The sequence below is a fragment of the Neoarius graeffei genome, chromosome 22 (assembly GCF_027579695.1).
Source record: "Neoarius graeffei isolate fNeoGra1 chromosome 22, fNeoGra1.pri, whole genome shotgun sequence".
Lineage (NCBI taxonomy): Eukaryota > Metazoa > Chordata > Actinopteri > Siluriformes > Ariidae > Neoarius > Neoarius graeffei.
This window is the reverse complement of record NC_083590.1, coordinates 26,690,451-26,715,280: the sequence shown is the minus strand read 5'-3', so window position 1 is coordinate 26,715,280 and position 24,830 is coordinate 26,690,451. Positions and strand designations below refer to the sequence as shown.

Sequence of the window (24,830 nt, the reverse complement as noted above, 5' to 3'; positions counted from 1 at the left end):
AAAACAGAGCTTCCGGCTCAACAGTATTATTTTGAGAAATAAAACAATCTTTGGATATACATTTGTTCATTTTTGCATACATATTACTCATTCTCTGCAGTGGTCTGAATTATTTGTTATTAAATAGTTAATGTAAGTAAGTAAATGTTAATAAGTCAAATTTACTACTTTAAAAATACATTTAAAAAAAATCGTGGGCGTATCGAATCGTGGGTCAAAAATCGCGATACGAATCGAATCGTGAGTTGGGTGTATCGTTACAGCCCTAGTACACATTAACCCTTTGGTGACTGACCCCTTGAAAATGGTTCCTCCAGGAACGATGACTTTTCAGTTGTCAAGACAACGGAAAAACTAAAATACAAAAACAGAAAGATACGTCACAATGCTCTTGTGCACAAAACAAAATGCTCTTGTATTTTAGTTTTTCTGTTGTCTTGACAACTGAAACGTCATCGTTCCTGGAGGAACCATTTTCAAGGGGTCAGTCACCAAAGGGTTAAAGGATAACAGGTACAGTATGCAGCTGCTGATTGAGATGCCGTACAGTGGGTGACTCAGAGCTCTGGGTAAAATTTCTAAACTCGTCAGGCTTTACCTGGACGCTGCAGCGAGCGCGACAGCCCGGGCGGCCGTCGCCTCCTCCACCTTTTTCCTCTTCTTCTCGTCGCTCAGCTGTTTCTCAGCCACTGACCGTGCCTCTTGCTCGGACTTCAGACGTTTCTCCAGCTGAGTGATGGTCTGCTTGTCCTTCTGCTTGGACTGCACTGCGTTATGAAGCCTGATGCAGACACAAAGCACCATTAATGCAAGCAAATGCTGATGTTTTGATACCGATCTAAAATCTATCAGACCCGACTTTAACCCTATGAACCCAGGGCTATTTTAAGCTCTCATCTCGGTCATTATAAGGGCTAGCCATGCATAGCTCGAGCTTGTTTTTTTTTTTTTTTTGTCTCCCCCCCAGAACAGTCTCAGCTATCCAGATCTTCTATTGCTCAATATGATAATACTTGCACTTTTTTTTTTAATTGTACTTTATATAAGAAGGAAAAATAGATAGTCTTACGGATTTTTTTAACCACATAACTCATAATGAAATGCTGGTAGTAGAGACATCTTTTCATAATTGTGTCGAGGGCACTGTTTGGAATCTAGCGATATCAGAACCATGATGATTTGATACACATACATACATACACACACAGGGCTCGAAATTCGCGGTGGTCCGGTCGCCCGGCTGGCTAGTTGAAAAAAAAAATATATATACAGTGGGGCAAAAAAGTATTTAGTCAGTCACCAATTGTGCAAGTTCTCCCACTTAAAAAGATGAGAGAGGCCTGTCATTTTCATCATAGGTATACCTCAACTATGAGAGACGAAATGAGAAAAAAAAAATCCAGAAAATCATATTGTCTGATTTTTAAAGAATTTATTTGCAAATTATGGTGGAAAATAAGTATTTGGTCAATAACAAAAGTTCATCTCAATACTTTGTTATATACCCTTTGTTGGCAATGACAGAGGTCAAACGTTTTCTGTAAGTCTTCACAAGGTTTTCACACACTGTTGCTGGTATTTTGGCCCATTCCTCCATGCAGATCTCCTCTAGAGCAGTGATGTTTTGGGGCTGTCGCTGGGCAACACGGACTTTCAACTCCCTCCAAAGATTTTCTATGGGGTTGAGATCTGGAGACTGGCTAGGCCACTCCAGGACCTTGAAATGCTTCTTACGAAGCCACTCCTTCATTGCCCGGCTGGTGTGTTTGGGATCATTGTCATGCTGAAAGACCCAGCCACGTTTCATCTTCAATGCCCTTGCTGATGGAAGGAGGTTTTCACTCAAAATCTCATGATACATGGCCCCATTCATTCTTTCCTTTACACGGATCAGTCGTCCTGGTCCCTTTGCAGAAAAACAGCCCCAAAGCATGATGTTTCCACCCCCATGCTTCACAGCAGGTATGGTGTTCTTTGGATGCAACTCAGCATTCTTTCTCCTCCAAACACGACAAGTTGAGTTTTTACCAAAAAGTTCTATTTTGGTTTCATCTGACCATATGACATTCTCCCAATCCTCTTCTGGATCATCCAAATGCTCTCTAGCAAACTTCAGATGGGCCTGGACATGTACTGGCTTAAGCAGGCGGACACGTCTGGCACTGCAGGATTTGAGTCCCTGGCGGCGTAGTGTGTTACTGATGGTAGCCTTTGTTACTTTTGTCCCAGCTCTCTGCAGGTCATTCACTAGGTCCCCCTGTGTGGTTCTGGGATTTTTGCTCACCATTCTATTGATCATTTTGACCCCACGGGGTGAGATCTTGCGTGGAGCCCCAGATCGAGGGAGATTATCAGTGGTCTTGTATGTCTTCCATTTTCTACTAATTGCTCCCACAGTTGATTTCTTCACACCAAGCTGCTTACCTATTGCAGATTCAGTCTTCCCAGCCTGGTGCAGGTCTACAATTTTGTTTCTGGTGTCCTTTGACAGCTCTTTGGTCTTGGCCATAGTGGAGTTTGGAGTGTGACTGTTTGAGGTTGTGGACAGGTCTCTTTTATACTGATAACGAGTTCAAACAGGTGCCATTAATACAGGTAACGAGTGGAGGACAGAGGAGCCTCTTAAAGAAGTTGTTACAGGTCTGTGAGAGCCAGAAATCTTGCTTGTTTGTAGGTGACCAAATACTTATTTTACCGAGGAATTTACCAATTAATTCATTAAAAATCCTACAATGTGATTTCCTGGATTCTTTCCCCCCATTCTGTCTCTCATAGTTGAAGTGTACCTATGATGAAAATTACAGGCCTCTCATCTTTTTAAGTGGGAGAACTTGCACAATTGGTGGCTGACTAAATACTTTTTTGCCCCACTGTATGAAGCGAAGATTCAGACACACCATCAACTAAAGCCGCCACATATTAAGCGTGTGCCGTGTCTGTGTTACTCGATGTGTTTATCGGCAGGACGGAAAATACCGAAGAATTCCGAATCATATCGTGTACGAGTCAGGCTGTCGGTTTTTTCATGACTGCGCATGCATATAACGCATCTCATTGAATATCGTGGTAATCACGTGTAGTATTGGACCAGGTGGGTGGAGCACAGAAGCACGGCAAGCCAGAACTGAGTTCTCAATGAACTATTTATTGCTAGCTTTTCAGCCTTTTATAAAAGATACACAAACACAGGTTAATCCCCATCAGGTGCAATGATTCCACCACTTATCTTCCCTGACTCCACCCTCCATTCACAGACCGACGCTTGGCCACGCCCCCGCTGCCACATCATGTTATTAAATTCAATAGATGTGGTCACGTTATCGCCCATTTAAACACGTTTTTGTTGTTGTTTACATCTACATCTGCCAAAGCTACGTTGCGATGTGGAATTTTCTGAAAGGTGTACAGAAACCGCCAGAGATGGGAACAAAGCGACCTCGGTCTGAAGAGGAGAAAAAGGCCACCGATAAAGCGTATGAGAAGGAGAAACGACAAAGGACTTATAAGCAAACGTGGGAGCAGGGTAGGCCTTGGCTGCGATACGATTTTTATGGAATAATTAATTTTTTTTCAAGTTGATTCCTAGTCAATATGAAGCTCCTAATGCTTTCTCTCTCATAAATGGTTAAATACAGAAAGCATGTTGGACATATTTTGGGTGCTATAGTCATGATAGTAAGTAGATTTGTTTTCAGTACTCATACACCAAGTTGCCAAGTTTTCCAATATATTATTGTGGCAGTGGGGGTGTGGTCAAGCGTCGGTCTGTGACTGGAGGGCGGAGTCAGGGAAGGTAAGTGGCAGAATCACTACACCTGATGCGAATTAACCTGTGTTTGTGTGTCTTCCCAGGAGCTGCGCCCTATTTAAGGAAGCGAGCGAGAGCAGAGCGGACTCTCTCCCGACCAGAACACGTGTGTGTGTGTGTGTGTGTGTGTCATATGTATACCAAAATATAGCTAAGGCTGAAAAGCTTTAATAAAGTGTTTGTGATCTCAGTTCTGGCCTGCTGTCCTTCTGTGCTCCACCCACCCATCCGAGTTGCTACAATTATTATTTGTTGATATTATATTATGGTGCTCTGTGTTGTTCTCATTTATGTATTTAACAACAGTATCAAAATACTCGGGTCTTGAAATAAATGCACATTAGTCATGAACAATGGTAACTACTCTCTTGTGTTATTTTTGAGTAAAATTCATACATGAACAAATTTTGGCTAGTTGATTTTCTGTTTGGCGAGTTACTTTGGAAGGTAACTAGTCCGGCTGGCTGGTGAAAAAAATAAATGAATTTCGAGCCCTGATGTGTGTGTGTGTGTGTGTGTGTGTGTGTGTGTGTGTGTGTATATATACACACACTTGTGTTCAAAATAATAGCAGTCCAACACGACTAACCAGATCAATCACTGTTTTTGGTGGAAATTATATTACTACATGGCAAATAATTTACCAGTAGGTGTAGTAGAGTCATAGAAAACCAAGAGACCCAACATTCATGATATGCATGCTCCCGAGTCTGTGTAATCGAATAATTAAGTGAAAGGGACGTGTTCAAAATAATAGCAGTGTGGAGTTTAATTAGTGAGGTCATTCATTCTGTGAAAAAACAGATGTCAGTCAGGTGGCCCTAATTTAAGGATGAAGCCAGCACATGTTGTACATCCATTTCTCTCTGAAAACCTGAGAAACATGGGTCGTTCCAGACATTGTTCAGAAGAACAGCGTGCTTTGATTAAAACGTTGATTGGAGAGGTAAAACGTATACTGTAAAGAAGTGCAGAAAATGATGGGCTGCTCGGCTAAAATGATCTCCAGTGCTTTAAAATGGACAGCAAAGCCAGAGAGACGTGGAAGAAAACAGAAGACTACCATTCGAATGGATCGAAGAATAGCCAGAATGGCAAAGACTCAGCCAATGATCAGCTCCAGGGTGATCAAAGACGGTCTGAAGTTACCTGTGAGTACTGTGACAATTAGAAGATGCCTGTGTGAAGCTAATCTATCGTCAAGAAGCTCCCGGAAAGTTCCACTGTAAAAAAAAGACGTGCTGAAGAGGATACAATTTGCCAAAGAACACATCGACTGGCCTAAAGAGAAATGGAAAAACATTTTGTGGACTGATGAAAGTAAAATTGTTCTTTTTGGGTCCAAGAGCCGCAGACAGTTTTTCAGACGACCCCCAAACACTGAATTCAAGCCACAGTACACTCTGAAGACAGTGAAGCATGGTGGTGCAAGCATCATGATATGGGAATGTTTCTCTTACTGTGGTGTTGGGCCCATTTATCGCATACCAGGGATCATGGATCAGTTTGCATAGATCAAAATACTTGAGGAGGTCATGTTGCCTTATGCTGAAGAGGAAATGCCCTTGAAATGGGTGTTTCAACAAGACAACGACCCCAAACACACCAGTAAGCGAGCAGCGTCAGGGTTCAAGACCAACAAAATGAAAGTTATGGAGTGGCCAGCCCAATCCCCGGACCTTAATCCGATAGAAAACTTGTGGGGTGACATCAAAAATGCTGTTTCTGAGGCAAAACCAAGAAATGCAGAGGAATTGTGGAATGTTGTCAAATCATCCTGGGCTGGAATACTTGTTCACAGGTGCCAGAAGTTCTCAGAAACCGTGGTTATACAACTAAATATTAGTTTAGCGATTCACAGGAATACTAAATCCTTAAGATTTTTTCAGTTTATACAGTAAATATTTGGAGTTTGTAATGAAAAATGCAGACACTGCTATTTTTTTGAACAGCCCAATGTTCATTTTTCTTTATTTTCTGTAAAGTAATTAAAATATTGATACATTTTTCTTCATGTTTTGATGTAGAATATAATGTGCATTGTTCCCAATGCATGGAAATAACTATTATAAGGATTTTGAGCTTTACTCACGTTTTTAAAAACACACTGCTATTATTTTGAACACAACTGTATACATACATACATATATATATATATATATATATATATATCTCATCTCATTATCTCTAGCCGCTTTATCCTTCTACAGGGTCGCAGGCAAGCTGGAGCCTATCCCAGCTGACTACGGGCGAAAGGCGGGGTACACCCTGGACAAGTCGCCAGGTCATCACAGGGCTGACACATAGACACAGACAACCATTCACACTCACATTCACACCTACGCTCAATTTAGAGTCACCAGTTAACCTAACCTGCATGTCTTTGGACTGTGGGGGAAACCGGAGCACCCGGAGGAAACCCACGCGGACACGGGGAGAACATGCAAACTCCACACAGAAAGGCCCTCGCCGGCCACGGGGCTCGAACCCGGACCTTCTTGCTGTGAGGCGACAGCGCTAACCACTACACCACCATGCCGCCCATATATATATATATATATATATATATATATATATATATATATATATATATATACACACACACACACACACACACACACAGACTTAGGTCCATATATATTTGGACACTGACACAAATTTTCTTTTTTTACCTGTTTACTGAAACATATTCAGGTTATAGTTATATAATGGACATGGACATAAAGTCCAGACTTTCAGCTTTCATTTGAGGGTATCCACATTAAAACTGGATGAAGGGTTTAGCAGTTTCAGCTCCTTAACATGTGCCACCCTGTTTTTAAAGGGACCAAAAGTAATTGGACAATTGACTCAAAGGCTATTTCATGGGCAGGTGCAGGCAATTCCTTCGTTATGTCATTCTCAATTAAGCAGATAAAAGGCCTGGAGTTGATTTGAGGTGTGGTGCTTGCATTTGGAAGATTTTGCTGTGAAGAAAACATGCGGTCAAAGGAGCTCTCCATGCAGGTGAAACAAGCCATCCTTAAGCTGCGAAAACAGAAAAAACCCATCCGAGAAATTGATACAATATTAGGAGTGGCAAAATCTACAGTTTGGTACATCCTGAGAAAGAAAGCACTGGTGAACTCATCAATGCAAAAAGACCTGGACTCCCACAGAAGACAACAGTGGTGGATGATCGCAGAATAATTTCCATGGTGAAGAGAAACCCCTTCACAACAGCCAACCAAGTGAACAACACTCTCCAGGAGGTAGGCGTATCAATATCCAAGTCTACCATAAAGAGAAGACTGCATGAAAGTAAATACAGAGGGTTCACGGCACGGTGCGAGCCACTCATAAGCCTCAAGAATAAAAAGGCTAGACTGGACTTTGCTAAAAAACATCTAAAAAAGCCAGCACAGTTCTGGAAGAACATTCTTTGGACAGATGAAACCAAGATCAACCTCTACCAGAATGATGGAAAGAAAAAAGTATGGCGAAGGCGTGGTACAGCTCATGATCCAAAGCATACCTCATCATCTGTAAAACACGGCGGAGGCAGTGTGATGGCTTGGGCATGCATGGCTGCCAGTGGCACTGGGTCACTAGTGTTTATTGATGATGTGACACAGGACAGAAGCAGCTGGATGAATTCTGAGGTATTCAGAGACATACTGTGTGCTCAAACCCAGCCAAATGCAGCCAAACTGATCGGTTGGCGTTTATCATAACACAGATGGACAATGACCCAAAACAAAGCCGAAGCAACCCAGGAGTTTATTAAAGCAAAGAAGTGGAATATTCTTGAATGGCCAAGTCGGTCACCTGATCTCAACCCAATTGAGCATGCATTTCACTTGTTAAAGACTAAACTTCAGACAGAAAGGCCCACAAACAAACAGCAACTGAAAACCGCTGCAGTAAAGGCCTGGCAGAGCATTAAAAAGGAGGAAACACAGCGTCTGGTGATGTCCATGAGTTCAAGACTTCAGGCAGTCATTGCCAACAAAGGGTTTTCAACCAAGTATTAGACATGAACATTTTATTTACAATTATTTAATTTGTCCAATTACTTTTGAGCCCCTGAAATGAAGGGATTGTGTTTAAAAAATGCTTTAGTTCCTCACATTTTTATGCAATCATTTTGTTCAACCCACTGAATTAAAGCTGAAAGTCTGAACTTCAACTGCATCTGAATTGTTTTGTTCAAAATTCATTGTGGTAATGTACAGAACCAAAATTAGAAAAATGTTGTCTCTGTCCAAATATTTATGGACCTAACTGTGTGTATACACACACACACACACACATATATACACACTAGTGCATCTCAAAAAATTAGAATACCATGAAAAAGTTCCTTTTTTTCATAATTTAATTCAAAAAGGTAAACTTTCATATATTCTATATTCATTACATGTAAAGTGAAATATTTAAAGCCTTTTTTGTTTTAATTTTGATGATTATGGCTTATAGCTCATGAAAATCAGAACTCTAGTATCTCAAATTATTAGAATATTCCCTAAGATCAATCAAAAAAAGGATTTACAATACAGAAATGTCCAACTTCTGAAAAGTATATACATTTATACACTCAATACTTGGTTGGGGCTCCTTTACCATGAATTACTGTATCAATGCGGTGTGGCATGGAGGTGATCAGTCTGTGGCACTGCGGAGGTGTTATTGAAGCCCAGGTTGCTTTGATAGTGGCCTTCAGCGTATCTGTATTTTTGGGTCGGGTGTTTCTCATCTTCCTCTTGACAATACCCCATAGATTCTCTATGGGGTTCAGGTCAGGCAAGTTGGCTGGCCAATCAAACACAGTAATATTATGGTCAGCAAACCATTTGGTAGGAGTTTTGGCACTGTGGGTAGGTGCTAAGTCCTGCTGGAAAAGGAAATCAGCATCTCCAAAAAGCTCGTCAGCAGATGAAAGCATGAAGTGCTCTAAAATCTCCTGATAGATGGCTGTGTTGACTTTGGACTTGATAAAATACAGTGGACCAACACCAGCAGATGACATGGCACCCCAAATCATCACAGACTGTGGAAACTTCACACTGGGCTTCAAACACCTTGGATTCTGTGCCTCTCCACTCTTCCTCCAGATTCTAGAACCATGATTTCCAAATTAAATGCAAAATGTACTTTCATCTGAAAAGAGGACTTTGGACCACTGAGCAACAGTCCATTTCTTTCTCTCCTTAGCCCAGATAAGACACTTCTGACATTGTCTCTGGCTCAGGAGTAGCTTGATATTAGGAATGCGAAAGTTGTATCCCCTTTCTTGAAGATGTCTGTTCGTGATGGGTCTTGATACACTGACACCAGCCTCAGTCCACTCCTTGTGAAGCTCTCCCAAGTTCTCGAATCAACTTTTCTTGACAATCCTCTCAAGACTGCGGCCATCCCTGTTGCTTGTGCACCTTTTCCAGCCACCCTTTTCAGCAATGACCTTCTGTGGCTTACCCTCCTTGTGGAGGGCATCAGTGATCATCTTCTGGACAACAGTCAAGTCAGCAGTCTTCCCCATGATTGTGGTTGTGTGTACTGAACTAGACCGAGAGATACACTGTGTTCATACTGTTTTACTCAAACTCGAAATGAAATATTCTAATATTCTGAGATGTTTTTTTTTGTTTTTGTACTGTATGCCATACTGATTAAAATAGAAAAATGCTTATACATAAACTAAAATCTTTCAATGAGTCTATAATATATAACAGTTTCACTTTCTTAAATAACTGATGGAAAATATTGAACTTTTTCACAATATTCTAATTTTTTGAGATGTATTAGTATATATGGTGCTTGAAAGTTTGTGAACCCTTTAGAATTTTCTATATTTCTGCATAAATGTGACCTAAAACATCATCAGATTTTCACACAAGTCCAAAAAGTAGATAAACAGAACCCAGTTAAACAAATGAGACAAAAAAATACTATACTTGGTCATTTATTCATTGAGGAAAATGATCCAATATTACACATCTGTGAGTGGCAAAAGTATGTGAACCTTTGCTTTCAGTATCTGGTTTGACCCCCTTATGCAGCAATAACTGCAACTAAACGTTTGCAGTAACTGTTGATCAGTCCTGCACACCGGCTTGGAGGAATTTTAGCCCATTCCTCCATACAGAACAGCTTCAACTCTGGGATGTTGGTGGGTTTCCTCACATGAACTGCTCGCTTCAGGTCCTTCCACAACATTTCGATTGGATTAAGGTCAGGACTTTGACTTGGCCATTCCAAAACATTAACTTTATTCTTCTTTAACCATTCTTTGGTAGACCGACTTGTGTGCTTAGGGTCGTTGTCTTGCTGCATGACCCACCTTCTCTTGAGATTCAGTTCATGGACAGATGTCCTGACATTTTCCTTTAGAATTCACTGGTATAATTCAGAATTCATTGCTCCATCAATGATGGCAAGCCATCCTGGCCCAGATGCAGCAAAACAGGCCCAAACCATGATACTACCACCACCATGTTTCACAGATAGGATAAGGTTCTTATGCTGGAATGCAGTGTTTTCCTTTCTCGAAACATAACGCTTCTCATTTAAACCAAAAAGTTCTATGTTGGTCTCATCCGTCCACAAAACATTTTTCCAATAGCCTTCTGGCTTGTCCACGTGATCTTTAGCAAACTGCAGATAAGCAGCAATGTTCTTTTTGGAGAGCAGTGGCTTTCTCCTTGCAACCCTGCCATGCACACCATTGTTGTTCAGTGTTCTCCTGATGGTGGACTCATGAACATTAGCCAATGTGAGAGAGGCCTTCAGTTGCTTAGAAGTTACCCTGGGGTCCTTTGTGACCTTGCCGCCTATTACACGCCTTGCTCTTGGAGTGATCTTTGTTGGTCGACCACTCCTGCGGAGGGTAACAATGGTCTTGAATTTCCTCCATTTGTACACAATCTGTCTGACTGTGGATTGGTGGAGTCCAAACTCTTTAGAGATGGTTTTGTAACCTTTTCCAGCCTGATGAGCATCAACAACACTTTTTCTGAGGTCCTCGGAAATCTCCTTTGTTCGTGCCATGATGCACTTCCACAAACATGTGTTGTGAAGATCAGACTTTGATAGATCCTTGTTCTTTAAATAAAACAGGGTGCCCACTCACACCGGATTGTCATCCCATTGATTGAAAACACCTGACTCTAATTTCACCTTCAAATTAACTGCTAATCCTAGAGGTTCACATACTTTTGCCACTCATAGATACGTAATATTGGATCATTTTCCTCAATAAATAAATGACCAAGTATAATATTTTTGTCTCATTTGTTTAACTGGGTTCTCTTTATCTACTTTTAGTACTTGTGTGAAAATCTGATGATGTTTTAGGTCATATTTATGCAGAAATATAGAAAATTCTAAAGGGTTCACAAACTTTCAAGCACCATTGTGTGTATATATGCTTAGTGCCTAATCAGGGAAAAAAGGTCATCATTTTATAAGCTGAGAATTCAAAACTGGATTTACTGACGACACTTTGTCGCACAGAGAAACCACTCGCATCATCAGAAAGGGCAAGTTCCGCTATTTACTATGATATGTGGCATGTTGTAAAGTGATCGGGACTACATGAATTATTCAGCTGAGAACCGGTGTGTGAAAACTGGTGAAGATCTACCCAAAACCTCGATCAGAACTGAATTTGCTTGATGAATGAGAGAGGAGATACAATTCTAGTCAGAAGAAAATGTGTTGACCGAATTACTAATTTAACAAAAATTTGACAATACAATGATCAAGTGTTGTGCAGAAGGTCTAGTTCTTTCAAATAAAACAATCAGAACTGAAATCCATTAAGAACTGAGGGAGGAGATACGGTGTAACTGACAAGAAACAAAGTTGTAAACAAATTGTTAACAGGAAAGTCAACAAACAAACGACCAAGTTTTGTTCCTTGAGGGAAGATCTACCCAAAACACAGATCAGAAATGAAATACAATTCTAGTGAGAAGCCTGGAAAATTTGCTAATTTGGCCTAATTACGAACTCATTAGCCAAAAATTTGACAAAACAACAACCAAGTTTTGTGCGGCGTGACGAGTTCTTTCAAACAAACAAACAAACAAACAAACAAACAAACAAACAAACAATCGGAATGGAAATCCGTGGAGAACTGACGAAGGAGATACTATTTGACTGAATTGCAGACGATGGACGCCACGCCACGGCAACAGCTCATCAGCCTTACAGCCAGATGAGCTAAAAATTCAGTATCAGGTCAAGTGTCTGCCAAAAGTTTCACTGACTACGTTTACATGCACATCCAAATCGAGCTGCTGTCGGTAATCGAGCTGAAGGTCCCAGCAGGGTGCCAGAGAAATCCAATCCTACATGCACACAATGAAATCGGGCTATTGTGTGAGGTGCATTGTGCACCCGAGCCACAGGTGGCGCAACACGCCCCATCGTGTTGGTACACTTCCGGTTGTCGTCATGAAGAAGAGCTATTCAAGAGTGTAAACAAAGTTATCAGTTCCGTGTTCTCCATTGCGCGTTTTTCTCCCGTCCATGAATTTTAATATATTCAACTCCTTAAGCTGAATGAGCATGAACTCTGTCTCCTCATTGCTCCAGAAGTGCACGTTTCTGCTTGCCTGTGGCAGTGGGGGCGTGGTCAAGCGCCGGTCTGTGACAGGAGGGCGGAGCCAGGGAAGGTGAGTGGCAGAATCACTTCACCTGACGGTAATTAAGCTGTGTTTGTGTGTCTTTCCAGTAACCGCGCCCTATTTAAGGAGGCAGAGGGAGAGCAGAGGGGACAGCTCATCCCGGGACTAGAACACAGCGCGCGCGTGCGTGTGTGTTTTTCTCTCAAGAATAAAAGTAGGCTGTTAAACTGAAAAGTCTGACAATAAAAAGCCTATTAGTACCAGAAGCTTTGTCCTGCCGTCCTCTGTGCTCCACCCACACTTCAGAGAGCTCTACATCGCCATTTTCTCTTCTTCGTTTGTTCCTCCTGACCTCTTCTGCTGCTCGCTACTACTGTTGTCATGCCGACCGAGGCTGTTGTGTTTCCCGCTTGTGGTCTCGTCACTCGTCACTTCCGGAAGTAGCTCGACAACTAGCTCGATAGGGTATACATGCACAAAGTAGCTCGGCAGAAATCGCATAATCTAGGTCGTGTAGCTCGATTCCGAGAAATCAAGTTCGGTTCAATTTCAGCCGAATTAAGGTGTATACATGGCATTTTGAACTTCGATTTCAGTCGAGCAACAGCAGAAATTCGATTCTCTCTATGTGCATGTAAACGCACTGACTCTTTTAGAAATCCTTTATCTGGTGGTTTTAACAAATTTTATATTTCAGACTTACTTTTATTTATTTACACACAGTAACAGTTTCCTATTACTATTTATATTTTTCCTTGTGACCCGCCATCTTGGAAAACGTACTTGGGGTTTAATACTCATTTTTGCTTGCACCCTGGTTAGGACAGTACATGATACAACATAATGGAGATTCACTGCCCTACCTGGTGTATTTTCTTCACAATATCTAGTAAGGTTTATACTCCTCAAGATCAAAGTATTGGCACACTGCGCTGTTTGGGAGTGTGAGCAGCCATTAAATGAAGGTAAATGTGAAGTATTGCCATTCCAGGTTTTGTTCTAAAATCATTAGCTCCTCCTCCTCCGAGCTGCGCTGTTTGGTGAAGAAGCAAGAGAAGTCTAAACGGTTTACCCGTTACCGTAGACAGCCATGGAAAGACTGGAGCATCTCTAGCAGCCCAGTATGAAAACGTTTGAATTTCAATTAAGATGGAAACACGATGCTCCAATTCACATTTTGAATAAATTTCAGAATAAAATCAAAAGCGTGAAGAATAGTGCTTTTTAGTGCATGTTGTGTTCTCACTTGTTCTGGAGCAGCTCGTTCTCATGGCGCAGCTGGCCGAGCTCGGAGCGCGTGTTCCTCTCGGCGCTGTTCAGAGAGCTGATCTGAGAGCGCAGCTCCTGCTCCAGCTGGCGGCTCGCCTGCAGATCCGCCTTCAACTTCTTTACGTCCTGTTCCAGACTGCATACACAATCGCACGTTTCACTCACAAACCGAAAACACACCGTCAGGTGCAAACTGCACCGTTTTGTTTTGGTAAACCTGTGGCATGCACCAGTAATTAGTTATACACAATATACCACTGTATCCCATATCATTAGAAACTCTCCACGATAATAATCACCTGAATTCTGTTTACAGCCCAGAACTCAACGCTCACTCGGGCTGCAACGATTCACCACAGTGCACCGAAAATCGAGTTCATACCTGCTGTACCGATTATCGATCCATGTAGCCGTATGTACGGTTCGATTTGGCGGCATTTTTTATTTCAATTTTTACTGATTTATACAAAACGCACTTTTGGGGGCGTTGTGGCTCAGGTGGCTAAGGCGCCATACCATAAATCCGGGGACCCGGGTTCAATTCCGACCCGAGGTCATTTCCCGATCCCTCCCCGTCTCTCTCTCTCCCACTCATTTCCTGTCCTGTCTCTACACTGTCCTATCCAATAAAAAAGGTGAAAAAATCTTAAAAAAAACAAAAAACGCACTTTTACCGCGCAACCATTACACTTACACTGTTAAACCAATGCGAGAAAGCGATTGGCTGGAATGGAGCACAGCTTTGCTTCTAAATAAAAATGTGCAATTTGATTGGTTTGGGTCCTTGCTCTTGTCCAATCAGAGTAGCCGACACTTTACATGGCAACACCGTTGCTGGGCACCAAAATGGTGGAAGCCAAACTTAAAGCGTATACGCAGAGCCATGGCCTCACTTTCGTTTATAAATGCCTTGAGACCTCAAGAATGGCACAGGAATAGTTTTAAGCGTTAACAATAAATCTAATACAGTCATTTTTACGATTAAAGTGATTTATATACGTAGCGGTCTGAGTGAATGACCTTGACGTCTGTAACGTCACTGCAGGAAGTCTATCGGTCTCATCGCCATTTCTGCTATACTAAAACACAGAGCTGACTGCAACTCCCATCCTCCATTTTGAGATAATTTAATCGCCATGCCACGGAGATGTGTTGCTGGCGGTGCAGCAACACGACAGAAGGTGGATTTACGTTGCATTCATGGCCCAAGAATGTTCAAACTGCAAAGATTTGGACGCGTTTTGCGAGAAGTTCACGGGCACATTGGGCACCTACGAAGTGGTCTCTCCTCTGCTCTGCACATTTTACTGAAGACTCGTATGAGACCTCTGACCTGTTGAGGAGCGTTGGCTATAAGCCCGTATTGAAAGAGGGTGCAGGACCAACAATTAAAGAAAACTACAAGAAAAGGAAAGTATATTTATTTATTTAAAGGAAAGTAAGTTCAGTTGCGAGCGGCACGGTGGTGTAGTGGTTAGCACTGTTGCCTCACAGCAAGAAGGTCCTGGGTTCGAGCCCTGTGACCGGCGAGGGCCTTTCTGTGCGGAGTTTGCATGTTCTCCCCGTGTCCACGTGGGTTTCCTCCGGGTGCTCCGGTTTCTCCCACAGTCCAAAGACATGCAGGTTAGGTTAACTGGTGGCTCTAAATTGACCGTAGGTGTGAATGTGAGTGTGAATGGTTGTCTGTGTCTATGTGCAGCCCTGTGATGACCTGGCGACTTGTCCAGGGTGTACCCCGCCTTTCGCCCGTAGTCAGCTGGGATAGGCTCCAGCTTGCCTGCGACCCTGTAGAACAGGATAAAGCGGCTAGAGATAATGAGATGAGAAGTTCAGTTGCACCAGTTCTCCCGGAGTGAGCCGAGGGTTGTTGCTGAAACCCAGGACGCGACATATCGCTCGGGCAGTGACCTCCCTGCAGTTGTTGCTAAAACTGGTGACTTTCCGTTCCATCCCGGGTTTTAGTAATTGCTTGAGCTGAGCAGTAATGGCGGAGTACTCAGTATGGACAAAATAGAGAATGAGTGGAGCAGCCGTCTGATTTCTAAACTGGATATCGCTGCTATCTTGCTCTTACGTGGAAGAAGCGAATGAACGGAGAACTGAACAAACAACTGAAAGTCAGATTGTTTCAAAACAATCAGCCACAAGATCGACCTTCAAGAAGCGAGAACACAGACGGGTAAGCTCCGACTAATTTGGATTTTTAAAAAAAAGAAAAAAGAAAAAGAACACGTTGTTTACCTGCATTTATATGAATACATGTAACTTGTATTGTGTGTTTAAGTTAGCGGTATAAGATCATTTAATTTGCTTCAGAATGTGATTGTCTCAGTTCATCTGATTATTTAATGAGCCTTTTACGTTTTATCAGTGAAAATGCATGCATGTACATGTACGTTGCATAAGTTATAACACCCATCCCGTTTTAATGAGAGTCAACCCACAATCAATGAAGTCAAATCAGTCTTAGTTGAGCAAGTCGGTAACGATATTTCTTACTTTCACCGTAAATGTTTATTTATATGACTTTGGTCTATAGCTGTCAAAGGCCTCGGCCTTAAAACCGGTTACCACAGCGACGTCACACACTCAGGGCTGGCTGGCTCAGCGGGGCAGCTCGAACGCCAATTTTGCGGTCGATTTTAACTCTCAAAAATATATATATTTTTTTATTTCCATTTATGCAGCATACAAGAGTCAAGGATGGAGATACTATCCACTCAGAAATTTATTTAAAAATAAAGGTTCTGCATATCTCCTTTAAAGATCCTTCGTTTTTACTGAAAGATAAAAAAAAGATAAAAAAAGAGACACAAACGAAGGTAGTACAAATGGTCATAATGCCTATTTATGATTAACTTTTTCCATTTGCAATAAAAGGAATATTTTAGTTAGTAGGCTATTTTATTTTTTTCGTGGTCCGGTTTCCATCAAATCCTGCGCTCTGATTGGCTGGCGAGCGGGTCTGTATCCTACGATACGGACCCCGGTTACGGACCTCTGGCGACTTGCTCGTTCACAACAACAAACATAGTAGCATTTTTTGTCAATATTTATAAGATTTATTTATAAGATTATCAAAAATCTTACAAATTTTTGCCAGCATTTCTCAGGAGAATCGCATTAATTTTACAGCATGGATAGCGATAACGACAGTGTTCACAGCGAAAGCGAGTTTTACTACCCTGAGGAAGAAGAAGAAATAAAAGAAAACATTTCAGGAGAAAGCTAAAAACCTCTAACTGTTGCGAACACCGAGCAAAAACATGGCTGAATCCTGAATGACTCAATTTTGTATAAATAGGGGACTACATAGGCGGCAAAATGTAGTTTTTTTTCCTGCCATGGAAGTGCACTTGTATACCGAGGAGGAAGCCATTTCCATTATAGCCGTGAATGAGGATTCAAAATGGCGGCTCGGCTCGGTTTTCCCTTTCGGGCGCTCTCGTTTTCTGTTAGAATTTGGTAAAGAAAAAAATAAATATATTATTTACCAGCTTAAGGTCGGTCCGCCTGGTGAAATACTGTGACCGAGGTCACGGTATTTCACGATATGGTCCTCCCAGCTGGTAAAGAACACATATACATTTTACTCCAAATGTGGATAAATTATTGTTGGTTAAAAGGTACAGACAGCAAAGTCATCTGAAATTTAAAAAATTAAATTGTGCATGGTATTTTCCTATGTCTCGTGAGAATGAGATGATCATTTTGATGTGCCGAAGGTCACTTTTCTCCATTTTGCGACTGAATATCCTCCCTCTAGAGGTAAACAGTATGGTCCGACGGAAACAGAGAAACACAAGGGGCTTTAACTAATTAGCATACCTATGGAACTGAGTCACACCAAGATAGCGACATGCGGAAAATATCGTAAGACTGCATCGTCCCGGGAGAGTTTTGAGTCACAGGGATGTCATCTGTGGTTGACATTCGTGAACAGATCCGTGAAACAAAAGACGAATAAATTATATCTTTTCTCCGTTACTGCTTTTGTGTTATCATTTCTTTCTATTCAAGATCAAAACATTAGGTGTATAACGCCATACTCAGACTCGCCAATAAAAGACAAGCGCTGCAAATTCTTCAGCAGATTTCGCGCCCGTTTCATCCTTCAGTTGATTCCAGCGGTCGATCTGTGCATTCACGAAAATTCTTGTGGATATTTTGGTTTCCAGTACACTATAAAAGTAAAATCAGCCAGAAATTTTCCTTTCCTTTTTTTTTTTTTTTACACTAGCGGGAGAGCGGAGTCCGCCATGTTTGGCCATGCTGACTTGTTTTGGTTAAAAGTAGGTCAAACACACCCCATGGTGGGTGGTCATGTGATATTGTTGCTCACTTGCTTTGGCAATCTCTGGAATCGTAAAATGCAGGAGGCTTTTTATCTCGGCAAAACACTTACACACAGGATCCACGGTGTGTGTGCGCGCAGCAGCGAAACATCTCGAAACTCCAACAGGAATAGAAATAGAACATTGTGTCCAGAATTCGACTTTGCAGTCAGAACCTTTAACAAAATGGAAAGGGTGGGGTTTTTTTTCTTCACAAAATAATATTGAAGTTAATAAACAACAGGCAAATCCTTTTTTTTTTTTTAAATATTGTGGGAAAATCGAATCGTGAACCCAATACCATGAATTGAATCGTGAATTGGGGGAATCGTTACATGCCCATCACAAAGTGTTTTCCTCCACTTGCGCCACAGAAATTTCGGTTACAACCTGTTTGCTACAAAGCAGTGAGACTGGAGACTCCTTCCGCACTGCTAAATAAATAAACGTCACCTCTCAGAAAACTTGACCATATCAACAATTACGCATGTTTATTTTGATCCGATTATGCGGCGCATCACTGTGTAATTTACTATTGAGGTTTTTCACCTGACGTCACAGGGTCACGTGACGCCCCGGTGTCCGCCATTTTGAAGGTCAAGCTAGCTAATGTCAACAACAGTAGCTAGTATGTTACTGTAGCAATGTTTACGTTCAGTCATTTGGATGACTGTTAAAACCTTTCAGTCTCAAGTTTTTCCTTTACTGTATTTACTAGTTTACTGTAATTATGATCCGGCAGCTATTTACACCGGATCCAGTGTAAATAGCTGCCGGAGCCGACGTCCCAGCCTGCCCGAGCGCGCTAGCTTCATAATTACAGTAAACTAGTAAATACAGTAAAGGAAAAACTTGAGACTGGAAGGTTTTAACAGTCATCCAAATGACTGAACGTAAACATTGCTACAGTAACATACCAGCTACTGTTGTTGACATTAGCTAGTGCTAACAGCTAGCTGCTAGTACACTGCTACAACTACACCGACCCTAATAATACAGTTCTTGGTCATTGCCTGGTAACAGCAAATTTATAACGGGCCATGTCTCAACAGACTAAGAAGTTATTTCAATGACATTTAATAACATTTTGTTTATCCTGAGGACCGAAAGTAAATGAAAATGTGAACAAACCTTAGCTGTAATAAGATGGCGACCACCGGCTCCAGGGACGACCCGCTGATGTAGGCATGTTACCCAGCCTGACACAAAATATTTGTAGGCATCCAAACTCTTATACGCTTTCAGATCAATACCTGTGTATGGCGATGGGTTTTTAACGACATAGGTTTACAGATCATGTGGGCCGAAGTCAGGTAAAGACGAGGGCTTCGTGTACTTCCGTACGTCAGTGAACAATCCTGGTGGAAGCAGGTAAACGTCGTTCTCTAAGCCTGCTAACCTCAATTTTTGCAAATCCCTCTCCCTCTGCTCGCCCTGTAAATGCCCTACGTCGCTGGATAGTGAAGGTGTTTTCTGCATCTCGCTCCTTTTTCTTTTATGTTTTTCGTTTGTCACCTTCAAACTGATTCGAGCCGTGACGTCCAAAATGGCAGCATCACATGACTTGGTCACGTGGGTGAAAAACCGCAATAGAAATGATAAATGTATTCGAATGAGTGCATTAACGTTACCCTGCGATTTCAACTCCAACCACTTAATCAGCCAATCAGGATCAAGAACCCACGAGCTGTGCGATATAAAACAGAATTAAAGGCCAATCATCAGGAAGTTGTTCTTACCGCACTAAAGCGTCGGGTTTACTGAGCTGGTTGTTGGGTATACAGTTCTCCATCAGCTCTCGATGTGCATTCTTCCCTACACCCTTCTGCTTCCTTTCGTTCCTATTGGACGAGGATGGTACACTGCCATTGGTGGAGCTGTGGCTGTGTGGGGAGGAATTTTTGTAATGTCTGGAGGAGGAGGCGGAGCCTGCGTCTGTGCCACCCACGTCCTCCGTGCAGCTGTTCAGTTCGATGTTCAGTTTCTTGCTGCTTAGATAGTTCTCCATGTACTCAATGTCCTGCAGCCTCGACTCCACAGTGTGTAGGATGTTGTTGTTTATTCCTATGTTGTGCTGGTGCTGTTTCTTGGCCCGCTGTTCCAGCTCGGGGAAAGAGATGGGCAGCTTCTTGGTGCCGTTCTGAGCCAAAAGCGTCAGATCTGCTTCCAACATGGACTTGGAGGCTCCTAGATGGAAGCGGGGGGGGGGGGGGGGGGGGGGGGGGTCAGTCCACCAATTACAGAGGAATAACGTGGAGACCATATCTGGCGACCATATCATAAGATTAAAAGTAAATCTGAGGCAGCCTGATGCTGCATTTCCACTTCCAAGCTGAAATTTAAAAATGCAGTGTGTCCGCGATGCTCATTTGCATAACAATTTGCCATAAACAGGCCTGTCGAGACACCATTAAAACGCCCAGCAGGAGGAACCACGGTGACTAAAATAAGAATCTAGACATGCATTACAGAGTGGAAAATGCTTACAAGGAGAGGTCTTTATAAACTATTTTTTAAAATAAATAAAGAAATAAAGAAAGAAGTTGCATCAATGAGGGTTTTACTGACTGCAGTCTTTTTATGCCCACTGAAGAACCAAGTACACAACTCCCCCCCCCCCCCCCCAACACACACGGGCGACTATAGGACAAGGGCTTGCTGTAACGAAGAGCAGACATACTGCATTTCAAGAAAAGTCTGTAGTATAATCCAAAGACATTGTCCCAGACTCAAGTTAAAAACCAAACATGACGTTCACTCACTCATCGAACCGCGTCTTACTTACCCTCCTCTGCCTCCCTCTCCTGCCTCTGGAGCATCTGCTGTTCTAGAGGCAGAGCCTGCTGCAGAAGCTGCATGTAGAACTCGTTCTCTTTCTGCACCTCCTTCTGCTTCCGCAGGCGCATCTTGTAGCTCACGTAGCTCTTAAAGCCGAAGCCCAGCGTCACCACAGGGTAGCCGATGCTGGAAAGAAAACAGACGAGAATGCTCTTTGACGCCACCTTCGTACAACTACGACTAGTAGAACATTAGGGTCTTGTGCCCACGACATTCTCTCAAGCGCTTATTGTTGCTCGGTTACAAAAACATTTAGCGCTTCCACATACCTTCATTGTGAACGTCAAGTCTATTTACTTTCGAAACGCCATTGTGAGTATTTTAACACATTTTCCGTTTCTGGTTGAGAGTACGCCGTGCGCATTCTGGCTGCCGCTTCTCACCAGAGCTTTTTTGTTTTGTGCGTTTGTGTAGTTTGATGTTTTTGTTTGAGTGTTTTGTCCGCCAGTTGTGGTGTAGCTCCAGACCCAGTTTTGGGCATCGGTTCCCTCTAGGCCTTGGTTTGCTGTGGGTGATCAGAGACTCAGATTGTTGGCGCGCCCGCATCTAAGACGAACTATTTCGAATAATGAACGCGTTGTCGAGAGGGGCAGGGGCCAATGGAGCACTTGCATGTGACGTCACAGCCGATCCAGATTGTGACAGACGCCATTTTGTCGGTCAAACGCCATATTTCCGCCTTCTACCTCTAGTTCTGCTTCTACCTTTTCTTCTGGAAAACCCTACTATATACAATTCTACTACAATGGCTGCGGCTACAAGCTCTCCCTACCTGTGCACGTTTTTTATGTTTTTTGTGTGTATTTTTGCGTGTTGTTCGTCTGTACCGGACTTCAATATCCACTACAACCGTATGGACTTACTGGACATTGGTTTCCAGCAGAAAATGACGGTTTGTAGCGATTTCCATCGCATGCACAACATTCCGGACGAGATAGCGAGACCAGCGGGGTCTCCGTGGATTGTTATCGGGTCTGGCAGGCGAAGGAGGCGGCGTCGGGAGCCGAAGCAAAAGCGAGGCTGCAGGCAGAGCCGGCCTGTTGACTAAGCTCAGAAAACAGCCACTCAAATCTCCACTGCCGCCTCTACCTCTCCAACGCCAGATCCATGGTAAACAAGACGGACGATTTGGAATTACAGCTGGAATTACCTTATTCTATAATCGGCTGGTCAGTGCTATACTAGATAATACTTAAGTGACTTACCCGTCCAATGAGGATTGTTATTTTCTTGTTTACAAGATGCCACATCTGAGTCGCTGACAAATCCTGAATTTCTGTAAAAATAACTGTGCAGAGATTTATAAGCACGCAGTGCTTCACCACTGAACAGCGAGGGAAAGTTAATGAGGTAATTATACACGTCCGGGTATTCCACCTCTGGCAGTTCAACATCCACTGACACGGTCGTGAAAACTCCGTCCGGTAAGCCATAAGGGTCACTAATCTGTAGATCGTTTATTTTAGACATATATCTAGTTATCTGTTCATTAGAAAAATGAGCCGTGTAGTCCGTCGGTTGAAATTGATCCATTCTGTACACGAGTGCAGCAGTATTCAGCTGTGTTTTTTACCGACAAGATGGCAGCTGTGTACTTTCCGGTCACGTGACTGCAAGATCTCTATATGGACGTGAGCATTTTATACCCTATTTGGAACGTTTCGTGGCGTATTACTTGACTTCATGGTCTCAATATCGAAAATCTTGCACAAATATGCAGCTTCCAACATAATTATCTGGACATTCAACAGATTTCAGCATCGGATGAATTTGTTTTGACCGCCGCCATATTGAATATACGTCGAACCCGTTCGGACCCGTTCGTGTATTTACGCCGGCCTGTTTGTAGCGTCCCAAGCGAGTAAAACCTGATCGAAGTCTTTCGCCAGGTGGCGTCTTACGGTCTATGTATGAATATTCGAAAGAGACAAGAAAACATGGATAAGGAAAAAAAAGAAAAAATACATCTATTTTGTCATTCTTTGGCAGAAAGAGAGTACATTCACCTGAAAAAACTGATACCCCTGATACCCAAGGTAATTAGTCATACTAGATTTACAACAACAACTACTACTACTGCAACATCAACTACTACAACAGCAACCACTACTACTACTACTACTACAACCACTAGTGACGACTACTACTACTACTATAGACCTACACCAAACTGAAAACAAGTTAATAAAATCTCATCTCATCTCATTATCTCTAGCCGCTTTATCCTTCTACAGGGTCGCAGGCAAGCTGGAGCCTATCCCAGCTGACTACGGGCGAAAGGCAGGGTACACCCTGGACAAGTCGCCAGGTCATCACAGGGCTAGTTAATAAAATAAATTAATGAAATTAGAAGTCGAGATGATTAGAGACAAGCAGAATTAGACCGTCACAGCATGCAAAAAACAAACCCATTCTTCTGCTATAATTTACAAGGAGGAGATAATATAGATGCGATATATAGTGGCCTGTGGTTGAATTCCAAAATATTGCCACCGATTAAACGATATCTCAATATATTTGGTTGAAGCATTGATTTTTGTCATCTACATTGCTTCATATGGCTTCTAATACAAAAAAAAAAACAGAATTGAGAAGAAAAAAAAACAGCCCCTGGGCTGCCCCAGCTGTTCATTGGGCTCGCTTCGCTCACTCGGTTCGCTTCAACTGAAGAATAATCACTGGGCCCCCCATTGTAGAAATGGGCCCCTGTTTTTTCCCCAGGAGGGGCCCTGTGGGCCCCTTGACCTGCAAAACAATCTGAGTCTCTGGGTGATGCCTGTGCTCCTCACTATATTGTTCATTTTAACATCGTGGTTATCCAGCGCTCTGTGCAGCCGTGCTTTAGTGCTTGGCGTGATGTTCCGAGTGATGTTGCTTGGTGGCGTCGCGGCGGCTGTGCAAGCAGTTTGGGACGTACCGGCGCTCTGTGTGGCGGTGCGTCTGTGCTCACTTTGTGGCTCCATGGCACGGTGTTCAGAGTGATGTTGCCCGGCGGCGCCGGCGGCGCGGGACTTGTTTTCGTTCGCCTTTTGGTGGGACTGTGGCTGCTACACCATTGGAATGACATCCTGACCTTTATTTGGTGGACTTATATACTTTTTTTTCCTAGAATTGTAAAGCGACCTTAGGTTTTGAGAAAGGCGCGATATAAATTGAACTTATTATTGATCATGGTACCACTTCAGTGTTCGACTGGAAATAACTGGGTTGTCAGAGACAGCCAGGATTAGTTTCTCCTCCACCAGTGTGGACAGTATTGTTACCGTAAGTACCGACTCTTGATTTTGATTGGTCGGTGAGAGAGAGAAGTGACCGTGATGAGCTCAGCGGTATTCCAGAAGTTCAACTATTTTTAACTGAAAGCACCCTGAGCGAAGCAAGGAAAAATAAATAAATAATAATAAAAATAATAATAATTAAACCCATCTGGTGCACTCAGGTCCTTACTCTGACATCACATCACACTTTTACCTGTTTATAGTAAACGCTGTGGAGCATTTCCAAAAACAAAAGTTAGTTCCCGTTATCACTTACATTACAAGAACTATAGACCCCTTGCGCATGACATCATGCATCACGTGATAATTTCACCTGGGGGACAAACAGACACCGTCTTTCCTGTAAGCAAAGCTTAATCTGTCTCAAATATGGTTCATTTTTGCATGGTTTTTCATTGTTGCAATCGTTCAAATAGAGAAACCGATAAAAGGTATTATCATCTCCCTGCTATCAAGAAAAATGTGAACAAAGAGAAGCAAATGCTTCAAGAATGATGAAGGAATGAGTTGTTAAAGAGAATACGACGAGAGGCGCTAAGCCTGAAATCTCCAGAGAAATTTGCGAATACTTGCGTTTGTAGAAATGATTTTATTTCAGGTAAGAACTCGTATTTCCCATCTCATTATCTCTAGCCGCTTTATCCTGTTCTACAGGGTCGCAGGCAAGCTGGAGCCTATCCCAGCTGACTACAGG

General features: G+C 42.5%; 1 protein-coding gene across 1 annotated transcript in view; it reads right to left on the bottom strand.

Moving 5' to 3' along the window:
- The window catches only part of maco1a (macoilin 1a), a 65,502-nt gene that overhangs the window by 6,529 nt on the left and 34,143 nt on the right, over positions 1–24,830 (bottom strand). The window contains exons 5-8 of the mRNA XM_060904694.1: positions 20,806–20,984; positions 19,760–20,207; positions 13,664–13,822; positions 599–781 (exon numbers count right to left, since the gene is read on the bottom strand). Of these exons, the coding sequence (XP_060760677.1) occupies positions 599–781; positions 13,664–13,822; positions 19,760–20,207; positions 20,806–20,984 (969 nt within the window). The remainder of the gene's footprint in view (positions 1–598; positions 782–13,663; positions 13,823–19,759; positions 20,208–20,805; positions 20,985–24,830) is intronic.